Consider the following 14813-nt stretch of genomic DNA (forward strand, 5'->3'; position numbering starts at 1 on the left):
GCCAAAACCTAAACAATATCTAGTAATTTTATATGTATCAGCTGTGCATGATTATCTTCCTTGCAAAAGTATTTCAGCCCTGGAAATGTATCTGTTTCTGTTGGATCTGTGTCTGCTGGGGATTTTTCCCCCAAGCAGGACCAAACCCAGTGTTTGTGCACAGTTGAAAGGCTGTGCATCTTTTCATCTGAAAATGGTTTGATAAGAACAGCAGATGAATCCACCTGCTGCAGCAACACAGATGTGTAATCAGGTTCAGAGAAATTAAAAAACAGCTTATCAAAAGGGATTGTGTTGATGTTTGTTTTCCTAAGTCATGCAAATCTAGTGGTCTTGCAGGAAAACAAACTCAAGTAGGTGGAGGTTCTTTTTTCATCTCTGCTATTTTTGATAAAACAAGTGAAAAACACTTGCTCTAATAATGTGTTTCAGTAGAAAACACTTATGTTTCTCTTTGTGGATGTTCCTCTGTCAGATCCAGTCTTGATAAATGCAGGTGTCTTTACTCTGAGAGCTTTTATAAACCACTCTATAAAGCAGGTCTGTGATCAGGGCAGTGCCAGCTCAGGAAGGCTCAGTGTCACTCCATCCAGTCAATGTTTTCCCAAGTGAGATCCAAACGCTCCAAGCTTTGCAAAGCAGTGGGAATGGAGCTCAGTTATTTAAAAAACAACATCCAGCTGCAACAGACAATCTTGTGTTCCTGCCTGGGATTCTCATTCATTGCACTGCCTGTTTTACGCAGTGTGAAGACATGACTCTGTAGGCAGGAGCTGCTTTGACTCGTGATTCTGGCCCAGCAGAGAGTGGAGTAGTTTGGACCCAGGTCCTTGTCTTATCTTATGGATGGCCTTGGCTGTTGGCCTCAGGCTTTCCTTTTTGGGAACTTCCCATACAGTTATTTCCTGCAGGAGGAAAAATGTATTTCCACTTCTGTCTGGTTTAGGGGGATTTGGTTTGGTGGGGTTTGGTGAAGGTTTTTTTCCCCATAATTGAATAATATTAGTTCTTTTGGAAAGGACGGTACTGTTAGCTGTTTATTTTTAATTTTTTTTTTTACTTTTTTTACTGCTGGTGGTAGTGTGGAGTTTTTTTATTTTTTCTGGTAATTTTTCTCTTTCAAAGTAGTTTTGCTGGTGGATTTTATCATTAATTGCTTCAGTCCCTTTTAGAGTGCAGATAATGAATATTCATGTCTCTCCCACAACATAAATACCTGAGTGAATGTTATCAGAAGTATTAAAACTGTTTTTTTTGTTGGGGTGACTCATTGTTGCCGACTGTTCAGAGCCGTTCAGTTCACTGCTGACAGACACCAGGCCTTTTCATCTCTCCATCACTACAAAACTTGGAATTCATAGTATGTTTGGAATAAGCAATTCCTGCTGTGTATAATGAATGCTCTTCTCTATAGCATTAGGTTCCATCAGAAAATGGACCTCTTAGCAGATTGAGCCTAAACCTCAGGGATAAGAAGTTATTTAGTTTAAGTAGCACCAGTTAACACTGTTCTTTGATGTAAATATTTTAAGATGTGTAAAAACTGGATTGATTCTCCTCTAGGGTAATTCAATGAAAATGTTGCAATTTATTAAACTCTCTCTTTCTCACACTCCTCCTCTTTCTGAACTTATTTAATCTCTCCCCATCTTCTTTCCCCTGCTTTTCTCCCTCCTTGCCTCTTTCTTTCTCTCTCCCTGCTCCCAAAATGTGCCTTTCCAGAAACACAAGGTGGATCTTTTCTACAAGCTGCGGCACGTGATGAACGAGCTGATTGACCTGCGCCGGCAGCTGCTCTCGGGGCACCTGACCCAGGACCAGGTGCGGGAGGTCAAGAGGCACCTCACGGTGAGGCTGGACTGGGGCAATGAGTAAGTACTGGTACCCCTGGGTACTGCCTCTTCTCATTCCTTTTAAGAATTCTTTTCTTATTAACAAAAATCCCCCAACACAGCGTTTTCTTCCCAGCAGTGTTTGTGCACAGGTAGAGCAGGGGATTGTTTGAAAATCAAATATAACTTTGTACGGTGAATTTATTGCATAGTCCTGTTTCTGGAAAGTGAGCTGTTTGCTGGTAGGCCTTTTCTAAGGCTCTCTGCCCTTTTAAAAGGATTAGGTCACTTCACTTACTTTGTATCAATCTAGGAAGTATTAGGATGTGTTCAGAGCTACTAAACCCACTTTTAGTCCATTGAAGAAGTATTTTAATGGTCGGTGCAAAAGAAGACAATCTCACAATTAACAGGGACATTGGAGCTGAGGCTGTGGTATTTAGACTTTTTATATAATGACATTTCTCAGAGGTTTAGTCTCTCCTTTGTCAGTTCCATGGCGAGTCTGTGGAGGGCTTTTTTAAAAGCCAAAGACAACTGCAACTCATGCACATAGAAATGGTAATAAATTGCCATTAGACCACAGCTGGTCCTTGGCCAGCATTGTTTGCTCTGAGCTGTGTTTCAGACAGGTCAGCTGTGCATGACACAGGTATGACTGTCACTCTCAGGCGTGTAGTGACTGCTTTTCCACTGGCAGTGGGATTAGTGCTAATTAGCACATGGGAGTGGGGAGGAATCCTGTAAGCTGATGACTAAGGAAGAGAATCCAGTGTTTTTCACTAAGCTCTGTTTGACTGTGTTCCTTAGTCACCTGCTCAGAACCTGCTCAGACATACCTGACTGCAGTGAGAGAGCTCAGTGAGCCCCCAGGTGACATTTCGTGTCTTTCCTGTTCAATGAGAGCTGTGAAGGACACGAGTGGATTGCATCGTCATCGCTCTGCACTGCGGAGTTCCTCAGTTTCCATTCCCTGTAGAGCCAATGGGAACCAAGAGGCTGGGTTTGAACATTACACCTGTTTTTGCTCAGAGGTTATGGATGAAATTAGCAACAGGAAGCTGCAAAAATGTTGGGAGAAAACAGGCTGAGGAGAGCAGACAGCAGTGAGGAGGGTGGGTTGTTCCATGGGGTGGCCACAGACCTTGTTGTTAATGTAAAATCACTAAATGGGAAGGTCATTAAAAGTACAAGGGTAAATCTAATGTGTGACAGTTATGGAGAAGCATCAATGAAATATGTTAATGATTAAATTCATCTGCTGAGGATGCTTGTTTAGGAACAGAATAATTCTGTTTTTCTTACTATATAAGAGCAGGTGTTGAACTCCCTAGAGAAAAAGGTGCATGATATCAGAGTTACATGAACTATTTCAGTCTAAATGTCTGGAAGTTTGGAAGGTCTTTCTGCAATATCTCTTATTTGTGTAAGAGAAATAAAAATGTTACTAAATGATGCTTTGGTATACTGAAAGAAGGAATACAAGGAAAACTGGTGGCTGAAAATTTACAGTGGAAAAAATCAAGGTCAAGTGGGCATTTTTGAAGCAAAGGGAAAGAGATCTTGCACACTCCAGAAATGTGATGACCTCTCCCAATCTGTTCTTCAAGACTGGAAGTTCATCTTAAAGACTTTTTTTTAGCCAAATGACATATTTCTGGAAGGTTTTTCTAGGAAGAGTTGCTAGGATTTGTGGTTTTATGAATTCTAAATGCTGTAGAGTTTGTATTGTAAGTAAATGAACATACAATAAATTAGGATCATTCTTCAAAATTGCCATTAAACCCAAGTTGATTTTGTCTAGTTAGTATTGTGTGTTCATCCCCTTCAATACTAAAAAGGCCTGTATTTTTTCAGTTGGTTTGTTTTTATATTACTTGAGAGAAAGGTATCCAGAGGTTTTAGTTGGTGGGTTTTTAAATACTTTTTTCTCCAAGGAAAAGAAAAATCTAAACACTTGCATGTAGAAAAGGAAGAATGTCCACATGTCAGCTGGAAGTATCCCAGGAATATTCTACCAAGAGGTAATTGATGGGTTGGGGATATTTTGTACCTATAGTTGGGAAATATTTTTGAAAGGCAGTTCAATGTGAAGGCAAAATAAAAGAGCTTAAGAATTTGCTTGTAAAAGGAAGTATTGTGGAGAGAGGAACTGTCAAATAAACAAACCAGCACATTATGTAATTTTTATGCGTGCTGTGTTTGGGAGAAATACTGCTTGGCAGCTGCTGCTCTCTTATAGTCCCCCAGTGTTTGATAATAGAGACTGAAAGTGGGCCACGGACTGTCCTTGCTGTTCCCAGCATTATGTTGTCAACCCTTCACAGACTGGAAAATAATTGATACAAATGGAATGTGCAAACCTGAACTTGCACCTGCACCATAAATGAGACCCTGTTGTACCACAGCAGAGACACCTCTGTTTGCAGGGAGCAAGTATTGGGCAGGATTAACATGGCATTAGAGAATGAGAATCTTCTGGGCTGAAAATCCGTGGTGTTAAGGGATTTAACTAAAAATAGGCTATTAGATAAGTTTCACAGGATGCTACTGCAGTTGTGTTGAACATCATTAAGCAGAAGATAATACTTTTGTCATGTATTGAGTAATGAGTCCAACCACTGTTTGACCTCAGCTCTCCAGAGGGTTGAAATGATGTGAACAGAACCATGTCAGGCTGGGACTGGCTTTGCTTGCCAGGTTTTCCTGGAGAACTTTAATAGAGCTTTGGAACTGCCCTGGAACTGAAGTGCAGGTCCAAGTGGGTTTGATAATGTTAGTAGGAAATAATTTGTTCATATCTGTGTGTTGAGGAGAAATTCCTTTATCACTGCACTTCAGGGGTGTGTGTGTACACATGGGAATGACAGGGCATTTTGGAGGTTGTTTAGACATTCAAAAAGATTTCTGTGAATGAATTTGATGAGCATTAAGATGTTTTAAAAAAACTTTGCAGTGATCTCTTGCTGGTTTTACCTGTTACTGTTTTTATAAGTAGGCTCAAATGGCAGCTGCAGTTAAGGATTACCTGCTTTTAATCTGTTTCATTTGGTAAATAGATACAGTAATTTTCATCTTTGCAGCTGCAGTTTGTACATGCTGATGCTGGGCCACAGATAACTTGAGTTTGATGGGTTTAATCCAAACAAAACGTGCAGAAGGTGTCAAACCATCACACTCACAATGTAGCAGTAGAATTTAGGAATTGCTGTTTGACATGAAACTGCACTGAAGAAGGAAAACCATCCCTTTTTTCCATTGAAATATAATTGATTTTTGGCCAAGAACCAAGACTGTGGAAATCCCAGTTTGGCAGTAGGATGTTTTAAGAGCTGTCCAGCACTGCCCAGCAGTTGTTTGGCAGCAAGTGAACTAGGGCTGAGCTGTGATGGGTAAGGGATATAAATAAGAAAAGGAAACCAAATTAGGCAAAATTTCAAAAAGAATTGTGGAGTTCCGAAACTTCTGGGTGATGTTTCAAAGTGCTGTGCTGAGCAAAGGAACTGAGTTCTGTAACAACTACAGGTTCTCCCTTGCTGTTGTTTTAAGGCAATTGCTCAGGAAGAGACACTGTATTGCCTGGAGCCTTCTGTTTATTGCTCCATACAATGACTCTGCAGTGCCAGAGAGGTTTTTTCCAATAAAATTTTTCATTTGCCATCAGGAACAAGTCTGTGCAGAATGTTTCCCTCTCTAATTACAAAATTAAATTGACTTTTGCTTTCCTTTTTTAGTCAGTGACAGGAGGAGTGTGAAGGTAGTTCGTGAGGGTACCACTTCTTTGTTTTGGGAGTTTTTTCAAGACTGCTGAGAATTTCAATATAAAATACAAGTGAAGTGTCAAAGTTTCATGAGACAAAAGAGGAAAATGGTTAATTGGTGTTTCTTTAAATTTGCTGCTAATGTGTGTGAGTAGATTTGTACTGTAATGCTCAGAACTCGTTGTGCCTCAGAGCCTGATGATCTATGGAGCAACACTTGGGTTTTGTCACCTTTAAGATTGTCTTGTTCTTCAGTCTGCAGTTATTAATTAATTGTTAGCAGTTTTTCAGTTATTTATCTGGGTGAAAAATGTTGTTCTGTCTCCTCCTCACATGCAGCTGTGACCTGCTGCCTCCTTTACTGCTGAATTCCTTAACTAGTCACCTTCTTTGCACTGGCATACTTTTTTTTCATAGTTTATGTATATGATTGAAGCCAAATATTAATTCTGTTCAGAGAAAATAAAAGTATTTTTGTGTGTGTTACAAATGCAGATTAAAATTCTTGCTATTGCAGTTATTGCTTATTGTTTAGAAGAAATACCATGTTCACATAGTGATAAGGTTGGGAGTTAAGTTTTATGAACACCAGGAATATCAAAGCAGCTTCCCAAGGCTCAGGATCTGTTTGCACATTTGAACAGGGCTGCTAATTGAACTTTTTCATTATTTAGTGAAGGAACTTACTCAAGTACTGCAGCAGAAACCAGAGTACAAAGTTGATTTGTCTTCTGTTCTTCCATGTATGAAATTCACTTGTCTTGAGTCCTGCACCAACATCTTGGCCCAAAGCCTCTCCCTGCATTAACTGCTGGAGCTCCACTGAGCTCAGGGAACAAAAAGTAACAAGTTGGTAGTGGAGTTTTGTGTGATGCTGAATTTTATTTGGAAGGATTGTCTGTTCCCTGGTTCCCAGTGGGTTTGGGGCCGGTCAGTGTTTCCCTTGGGCAGCTGGGAGGGCTCAGGGAGGGCATGGATGTGCTGCTCTGACTCTGCTTCTCTCTTGCAGACACCTGGGCCTGGATTTAGTGCCTCGGAAGGACTTTGAGGTTGTGGATTCAGATCAGATCAGTGTTTCAGATCTTTATAAAATGGTAAGAAATCTGTGGGAGATGCCTCTGAGTTTTCACTGTGGGAGGGAAGGAGGGGGAAGTTCTCATTCTTCACTGTTCAGTGTTTTGAGTAGAATGGTGGTGTGGGGTCGATGTGTCCTTCCTTTGCACCTGAAGCACCAGAACGTCCTGTCTCTGGTGCCCTGAGTTGGTAGGAATGATGCAACTTCCTTCTGGAAATGCCAGGCTTAGATACATTTGAACTCTGATTTACACAGTAACAAGGTGTGAAACTGGTGAGGTTTCTCTGAGCCCACAAAGTACATGAGAGTCACTGTTTGATTCCTTCAGGAGATTTGCAGATGAAGAAGACCTAAGAGGAAAGTCTGGCTTTAGGAGTTGCATAGATAATAAACATCTTCACCCTGTTACAAAGATTTTTGAGCTCACATAAAAAGGGAGGGAGGGGGCAGACCAATGAATGATTAAATTTAAGCCAGACTAATCCTTGAATGTTAAGGCCATCTCTGTTGTGTGGCAATGCCCTTTGGAAAACATGTGTGGTGCATCTGATAAGAATATTTGCATTTTCAGGTAAAGTGGTACAATTCCTTCATTGGAGTAACTTCCAAATTCTGTCATTATTAGTTACTGGTACAGTCCTATTAGTATATAATGAAGTTACAGTGGGATTGGAAATGAGAATTGTGCCATTAATGAACTGTAAAGCCACTGATGCATTTTACAACTTAACTGTGTTTGGATTCTTGGTTATTAGCACTAATACAGATAATTTTGTCTTGGATTGTGATGTAAAGAGAGAAGCAGCATGTAATGTTCAGCAGGTGAACAGCATGTAAAATTCAGGAAGGCGAATGAAAACCCTTCCTCAGATGCTGTTTTATCTTAAAAAAACCCATAACAACACAAACGACCTTAGCAATTATTTTATAGAACTTCTCAGCTTAATGTCTTCTAAAAAAACCAGTGACCTTGCTATGTAGGTGCTGTTAGTGCCACTCACTTCTGGTAAACTTGTAGCTTTCTATTTTAAAATGAATTTGAGTGTCTGAGATTAGGGAGTGGTAGATCCATGTCTAGGTGGTGGTTTGGATATGCGAGATGTCCTTCTCCCTAAAGCAAAGGCATGTTCTGTGAGCAGGCTGATGCTGTTGCTGGTGTGGATTATTTGCACCTTGTAACAGTGGATTTCATGGAAAGAGATAAGAATTGTTACTTAAGAAATGTGGAAGTACATCACTCTGTAGTGCTGAGTTTTAATCTTTGTTCCCAATGTGCCATAGTCTGAGCAGAGTTTGGTGCTTTTATAGCAGTTTTCCTTCAACAGAGTATGGAAATAACTTGGTACCAAATTCAATCAGTGAGAATTCACAGAGTGCAAGATCAGTTGCTGACAGGATTGGTTTATTACTCAGTGTTTCGTTCTGCACAGTTTTTACTCTGATTACTTGGAGTACTGCAAGTAACCAACATTTATTGTCAGAGCAGTCTGATTATGTCACCCAAGTCCTGAAGAGAATGTCCCCAGCACATTGTGCTGCTCCATCCTGGGCTGGCATCAGGACACCACCATGAGTCACTTCACACTTCGCTGTTGCTGCAGTTTGTAGATTCGAGAGGACAGTGCTGTCTGATCACATCCATGTCATAGGCAGGAGGGATTGCAGAACCAAAGCAGTTGTTTGTTTAACTGTTGTTTTTTTAACAAAAAAATTGTTAGAAATTGAAGGGTTATCGGTGATTTAGGTAGTTCAGTATTTTTTGTTTGTTTGTTTTTTAATGTGGTTTGGGAATCATTTTTATTATTTAACAAAAACCCAGGGAGAGAATCCTCCAGACTTCTGGCAAAATTCTTCCAGGATTCTCCAATGAGCAATGAGATTTTACATTGTAAATTTGCAGGAATAGTTGTGAGAGCCAAATTACTTCCTCACATTTGCAGGACTGTAGAATTATAAATGTAACATAGAAAACAGTCTTGTGTTATCAGAACAATGGAGGGGATGACACGTCAGACTTTCTGTAACAATTTGTTGTCAAGCATTTTATACAGAGTCATAAGGCTTTGTTTGCCTTGGTAAATTTTAAATCTTAAAATATGAGCCAGTTCTTTAGCTCTTGTTCTCTTGCTCAGTGTGTTTGTGCTGCTGAGAGATGCTGCGTGTTCCTCTCTCTGTCAGAACTTGCACATCCTGTGGCTCCAGGTTACTCATTGTGAAGCAAAGTGCCTGTGGCTGCAGCATGAGCAGCGTTTGTCAGGAATTGTTGCCTTGCTCTTGAAGGAAACCAAATTGCCCTTTTCTTATGACAATGTTTGTGATTTTAACCAATATGACAGAACACTTTAAAAATTTATATTACTTTTGAAATGGTGGGAAAATACATTCTCAGAGTTCTGCCACAGAGCTCAGTGCTGGAGTTGCCATGGATTGAAGTTGTCATTTAGGAACATGAAGTCCTGCGAAGTATCAGAAACATTTGGATGGCAAGTTGTTTCAAAAATCTGAAGTGTTGAAAGCTGGGGACTAAATAGGTTTAACTTTTTTATAAATTTGTTGATTTGAGGGTCTTTGGGAGGTGCATGAAAGGGACAACATTGTCTGTGTAACTGCTACAGCTCAGCCATTTCTGTAGCTGTGGGAAAGAAACACCATGAGTTTACCTGAGTTCCTAAATAAATAGTTTCAAATTAATGCTGCTATCACTGCACAACTGCTTATTCTTTATTCAAATGGAAAATGTGATTGGTAAGAAGGAATAGTTATGAAACTTGAAGGTAATAACTCGGTTGCCCAGAACTCTACTAGAAAAGGAAACCAACCAGACATGAACTGTGTGGAAAGCTCATGGAATCTCTTTGTGTTGCTGTTTTAGTTGTTGTTTGTTTAACAGAGCAGATTCTCAGAGAACAGGTTCATGTACATGTGGTTCTACACCCCAGTAAGAAGTAAGATGAGAATATGAAGATAAAAATCACTTTGAGACTGATTTGGTAAAGAGGAGATTCACTTACCAAGCATTGTCAGGACAAAGAACAATGGTAAAAGCTCGTATTGGTAGATAAGATATCATGAGAAGGAAGTTTGATGGGAAAACAGATGTAAGGAGAGTTGATAGCTGTTTCAGTAAATTAAGAACAAAACCACAAGATGCTCACTAAGAAGCCAACTTGGATAAATTAAGAATTCCTCATTGCCTCCAGTCATTAGTGAAAGGGAAATTGAGATTACCAGGCGCAAGTAGAGAAGAACAGAATTGCAGAAAAGGACAGCGGAATAGCACAGATGGGTGAATTAAAAAATTACAAAGGCAGTGCACAAATTCAAATATAACAAGCAAATAAGGTCAGTTGTATCAAGGACCAGTTTTATATAAATAATGTGGTAGTATTTGGGAAACTAAAGGAATGTTTTTATACTGGAGGAAACCAGTTGGCACAGAAGTAAAAAAAAATACCTTGGCATTTAATGTCCTTGCCCTTCTAAATTCTGATCAGGTGGTAACTTTATAAAGTAGTTATGAGTTTCTGGGGATTTAGAACTATGTACATTTCAGATGGATTGTCTGGAGAAGCCACATCAGACATGTTAGTGGTAATCATTGGAAAGATGGGTGAGGTTCCACAATACTGGCCAAGGGCAAGTAAAGCTTAAAAAAAGATGTTGGATGAGGAGAAGCTCATAGTTGTTCTCCCTGTAAAAAATGCTGCAAAAAAACCCCATCTAATTATTAGCAACAAAGAGGTGAGTAATAGTGAGAGTGAATGTCTTAAAAAAAAGTAAATTTTAAAAATTCCAGTGTACTTCCAGAACATAAGTAACTCTGGTGCTTAGAGGAAAAGCAGCTGATGCCATATATAGTTTCTCATAAATGTTTTAAACGTTCTTTTTAATTGAAATTTTCCTAAAGTCATTAGTTTTAGATGAAATTATTGTAAACACAGAGCTAATTAGAAGACCCATACTAAAAAAAAAGAAGAATGGTTGTCAATATTTTGATTAAGTAGGAGGAGGGGTAATTTCTTGTGGTCATCCTCCATTCTGCAGTACCTCATGCTTAGTTAAGGAGTAGATGCTGAAATAGGGAGTCTGCTTCCTAAATATGTAAATTCCACAGAGTTGGAAGTTGTATATCTGATTCTTTCATGGAGTGAAAGGATCAGAATTCCAAATAATGCAGAGAAATTAAAGAAATGATACAGAAAGTGCAGTATCCAAGGGAGAACCTTAAATACAAGTTTTGAACTCCTGCAGACAATTGTTCCCTCTGAAGTACAACCTGGGACTCTACAAGCTTAGGTGGTTTTGTAGAGGAGATTTGAGAATTATAATGGAATCACAAGCAGAATTAATTAATCTTTTCATCCTAATGATGGATAAGACAAGAATCAGTGGGCTGAGGTTACAATAGCAAGGAATCAGTTTAAGCATCAGAAAGCACTTTGATGAGGAAAGATATGCTCACCATCTTATCTGTTAATGTTTGCACAACTTTACCAGGCAACTGGGAAAAATAAAACTGATTTTTTTTTAGTAGGAAGATAGATAATTTCTTAAGAGGCCTCTTTTTATATCACTTTATATCAACCATTAACCAAGGCTGCCACTAAACCATGTCCCCATGTCTACACATCTTTGCATCCCTGCAGCGATGGTGACTCCACCACTGCCCACGGCAGCCTGTTCCGATGCTTGGCAATGCTTCCAGTGGGGCAATTTTCCCTAATATCCAGTCCAGTAGTGAGGGGACCAAAACTGAACCCAGGATTCAAGGTGTGGCCTCACTGGTGTCGAGTACAGGGACCTTCTTGGCAGCTGCAGAGTGTAAATGTTTGGTCAGAATAAGGTGCTGGGTTTGTAAGGGAAGTGGAGAGAGATGGGGCAGGTGGAGAGAGTGTTTAATAACCTGTGGTAGTGTCAATGTTAATATTTCAGTATAAAATGCTCACGTTAAGGTGATGTGCAGGGAATGAGCATGGCAGAATCATTAATGATTGAGTTTGGTTTTTTTTAAAAGCTCTCTGAAACCTTTTCAATTTAGATTAGTATTTAAATCTCCCAATGGAGATTAAATGGGTTCAGTCAGTCTTGCAGTCCATTTTCTGATTATAACATCTCCTTCTAGCATAAAAGGTTTTAAACACAGCATCACCCTCTGAGTTCCCATTTGGACATGGAGCTCCTTATACAACATTTACAGGTGTTGGCCAACTGAAATTGCAGAGGAGTCTTCAACCATTCATCAGGATTTCATCTTCTGATTAGAACAAAAGATTTAAACAAAGTCTAAAATCCATCTTTCTTTCTAGATCTCTGGGTTTGGTTTTTTTAAGCAATGCACTTTTTCAAAGGCCATGTTCTGGGAGATGAGGATGAGTGGTGAGTTGTCTCCCTATCTAACCAGGGAACACAAAGATTATACAGTATAGGGTGATGAACTCTTAAGAAATGCTATTACATGGTTGGAAATTCTTTCTAGCTTGAGACAGGCATTTCCTTTAAAAGCTGTAAATTCAAGCATTGGGCTAAGAAGTGGCTTAACTGAGAAAATCCTTTGGGAATGCTCATGGTGTTGGGAGTGATGATATACTCTGAAAAAAGGCCATGACAAGCTGGTAATTTTAAAAATTTAGAATTACTGTTCTAACGCTACATAAATATAATGTAAATATTTCTTACTTTCAAAAAGGTTTAAATGTTACTATTTTGTATCTCCACAGCATTTGTCAAGTAGACACAGTGTCCAGCAGAGCACATCACAGGTAAATACCATCCCTGTTTGAATTTTTTGTTGTCTTTGTGTGCATGTAAAGGTGTGATGGAGATTACTGGGTAAGTCACCACTCCCAGAACGCTTCCTCAGAAGTTCCCCAAGTGTTTAGGTCACTAAGGCCCTTCTTCAAATTCCATTTAGGTCTGTTTTCCTGAGCTCTGAATGTTGTTCTTAAAAGATCAGCTTGTGTAGTGAGATCTAAAACCTCGCTCTGCCCATGTGACTCTTCTTCCCACCTGCTGGCACATGGCTTAGTGGCTTCTGTCTCACATATCCTTCCTGCAGGAATGTAATCCATTCCTGGCCATGGCATCTGGCTTTGATCTTGTGCTTCTACAGGTACTTGTATTTAAAGAATGAGGATTTACTTGGATTTAATTTAAAATCCAGAACAAAATTCCTTTTAAACCAGTATAAATCTGAGTTTGAAGTCTACACATTTTAAGGTTTGCTTTGTAGGTATGTACCTGTCTATACATTAAGAGGAGATGAGCCTCGTGAGCTTAGGATATCATGCCACTTGTTTATTAAGATCAATATAAATGGATGTAAAGGGTTATAAAAACTAAAAGCATAAATTTGCTTCTAGTTACACTACTTTTTTTTCTTGTCAACCCAGCAGTTGCTGCTGTAAATAGATCTTGATATACTGAGTCAAAGTGTAAACCTTTCTATGACTTGACTTCACTGGTTTCTTGTGTTATCAGCCCTTGTTAAGGTTTCTGTTATACCTGCAGGGCAGACTAGCCTGTAAAGTCTGGTTCTAAGTCATGGAATTGTTTACATTGGAAAATTCCAATCACTCCCCCAGCACTGCCAAGCCCACACTAAACCATGTCCCTGAGCAGCACATCAGCATGTCTTCTAAATCCCTCCACATATGGTGACTACACCACTTCCTGTTCCAGTGCTGGACAACCCTTTCAGTGAAGAATTTTTTCCGCATATCCAATCTCAACTTCCCCTGATACAACTTCAGGCCATTCCCTCTTGTCCTGTCCCTGTTCCCTGGGAGCAGAGCCCAACCCACTCCCAGCTCTCCCCTCCTGTCAGGGACTTGCAGAGAACAAGAAGGTCCCCCCTGAGCCTCCTTTTCTTCTGTCTGAGCCCCTCCAGCTCCCTCAGCTGCTCCTCATCAAACTTGTGCTCCAGACCCTTCCCCAGCTCCATTGTCCCTCTCTGGACATGCTCCAGCCCCTCAATGTCCTTCTTGGAGTGGCTTCACCAGTGCTTAGTGTAGGGGGCAATCACTGCTGGCCACATGAATGACCTCCATAAAGGAATTGCAGCTGCTGAAAAGAAATAATGTAATAAATGTTATTCTTAAAAATTCTTTGAAGTCCATCAGCTTTAAATGCAAATTACCAGGAACCACCCTAGCACATCCTATTGTAGTTCATTTTTAGTATCAGAATCAAGCCAAAATCTGAGAAATGAGATTGACTTGGTTTACTTGATGAAATCAGATTTCAAATGCATAAACCATTTGTTTTGTATCTACTTGGCTTTCATAGTTTTTCAAACCATTCAAATTAGAAGTGGGGAAAAATAGAGGAATCAAACTTAATCTAGCACACATCTCTGGGGCAGAATGTATTTGCGATTAAGCTTTTACTTGATGGACAAAGGAGAGCAGAACCTCAGTTGATATTATCAAGTTGGCGAAGTGCCCTGTGTTTGTGGGGAACTCCAGCTCATTTTCCCTGTTTGGAGCAGGTGGACACGATCCGGCAGCGCCACGGCGAGGCCTGTCGTATGCCAGTGCCTCATCACTTCTTCCTCAGCCTGAAGAGCTTCACCTACAACACAATTGGAGAAGACACAGATGTCTTTTTTTCCTTGTATGATGTTCGAGAAGGCAAACAGATCAGGTAGGAATGTGTCAAATAATGAAAAAGCTTCCTGAGAAGAAAGTTGTGTACAGAATGGAGAAAAAACACGTGGTCTGTTCCTGTGACACAGGTGACAGCACAGAGCTGGTCCATCAGAAGGTGCCAGCCCTGCAGGACACAAGGGGATATCAGTAACAGTGGTCTTTGCAAATGCAGTTCAGTGAAGCATTAAAGGCACAGAATGGCGGAATTTTTTTGTTAGTGTTTCTGACTTTGCCTCCAGGTGTTCCTGAGGGTCTTGGTGTCTTACAGCTGCCGCCTTGGGGCTGTTGTTTGAGAAGCACTAATAGAGGTAGGGCCAGGCTCAGGACTGCTCTGAGGGCACTGCTGTGTCCCTCAGTGCTGGATGGAGCCTCTTTAACACTCCTGCACTCCCTGACCCACAGGCCTGACACAAAATGGTTTGTTTTCATTGCTATTTCCATCTAAACTCTTCCCACCCATCCCTGTGTCTGCTCTCAGTGCACTGAGCTAATTGGTACC

At 40.2% G+C, this 14813-nt stretch overlaps 1 protein-coding gene across 11 annotated transcripts in view; it reads left to right on the top strand.

Annotated features, from left to right (window-relative positions):
• Positions 1-14813, top strand: part of DOCK3 (dedicator of cytokinesis 3) — a 181368-nt gene that overhangs the window by 55006 nt on the left and 111549 nt on the right. For all 11 annotated transcript variants that reach the window (XM_071550587.1, XM_071550594.1, XM_071550588.1 and 8 more), the window contains exons 6-9: positions 1723-1871; positions 6603-6687; positions 12386-12427; positions 14155-14309. In XM_071550587.1, coding sequence (XP_071406688.1) covers positions 1723-1871; positions 6603-6687; positions 12386-12427; positions 14155-14309 — 431 coding nt within the window. The remainder of the gene's footprint in view (positions 1-1722; positions 1872-6602; positions 6688-12385; positions 12428-14154; positions 14310-14813) is intronic.

The sequence above is a fragment of the Pithys albifrons genome, chromosome 3, assembly GCF_047495875.1.
Source record: "Pithys albifrons albifrons isolate INPA30051 chromosome 3, PitAlb_v1, whole genome shotgun sequence".
Lineage (NCBI taxonomy): Eukaryota > Metazoa > Chordata > Aves > Passeriformes > Thamnophilidae > Pithys > Pithys albifrons.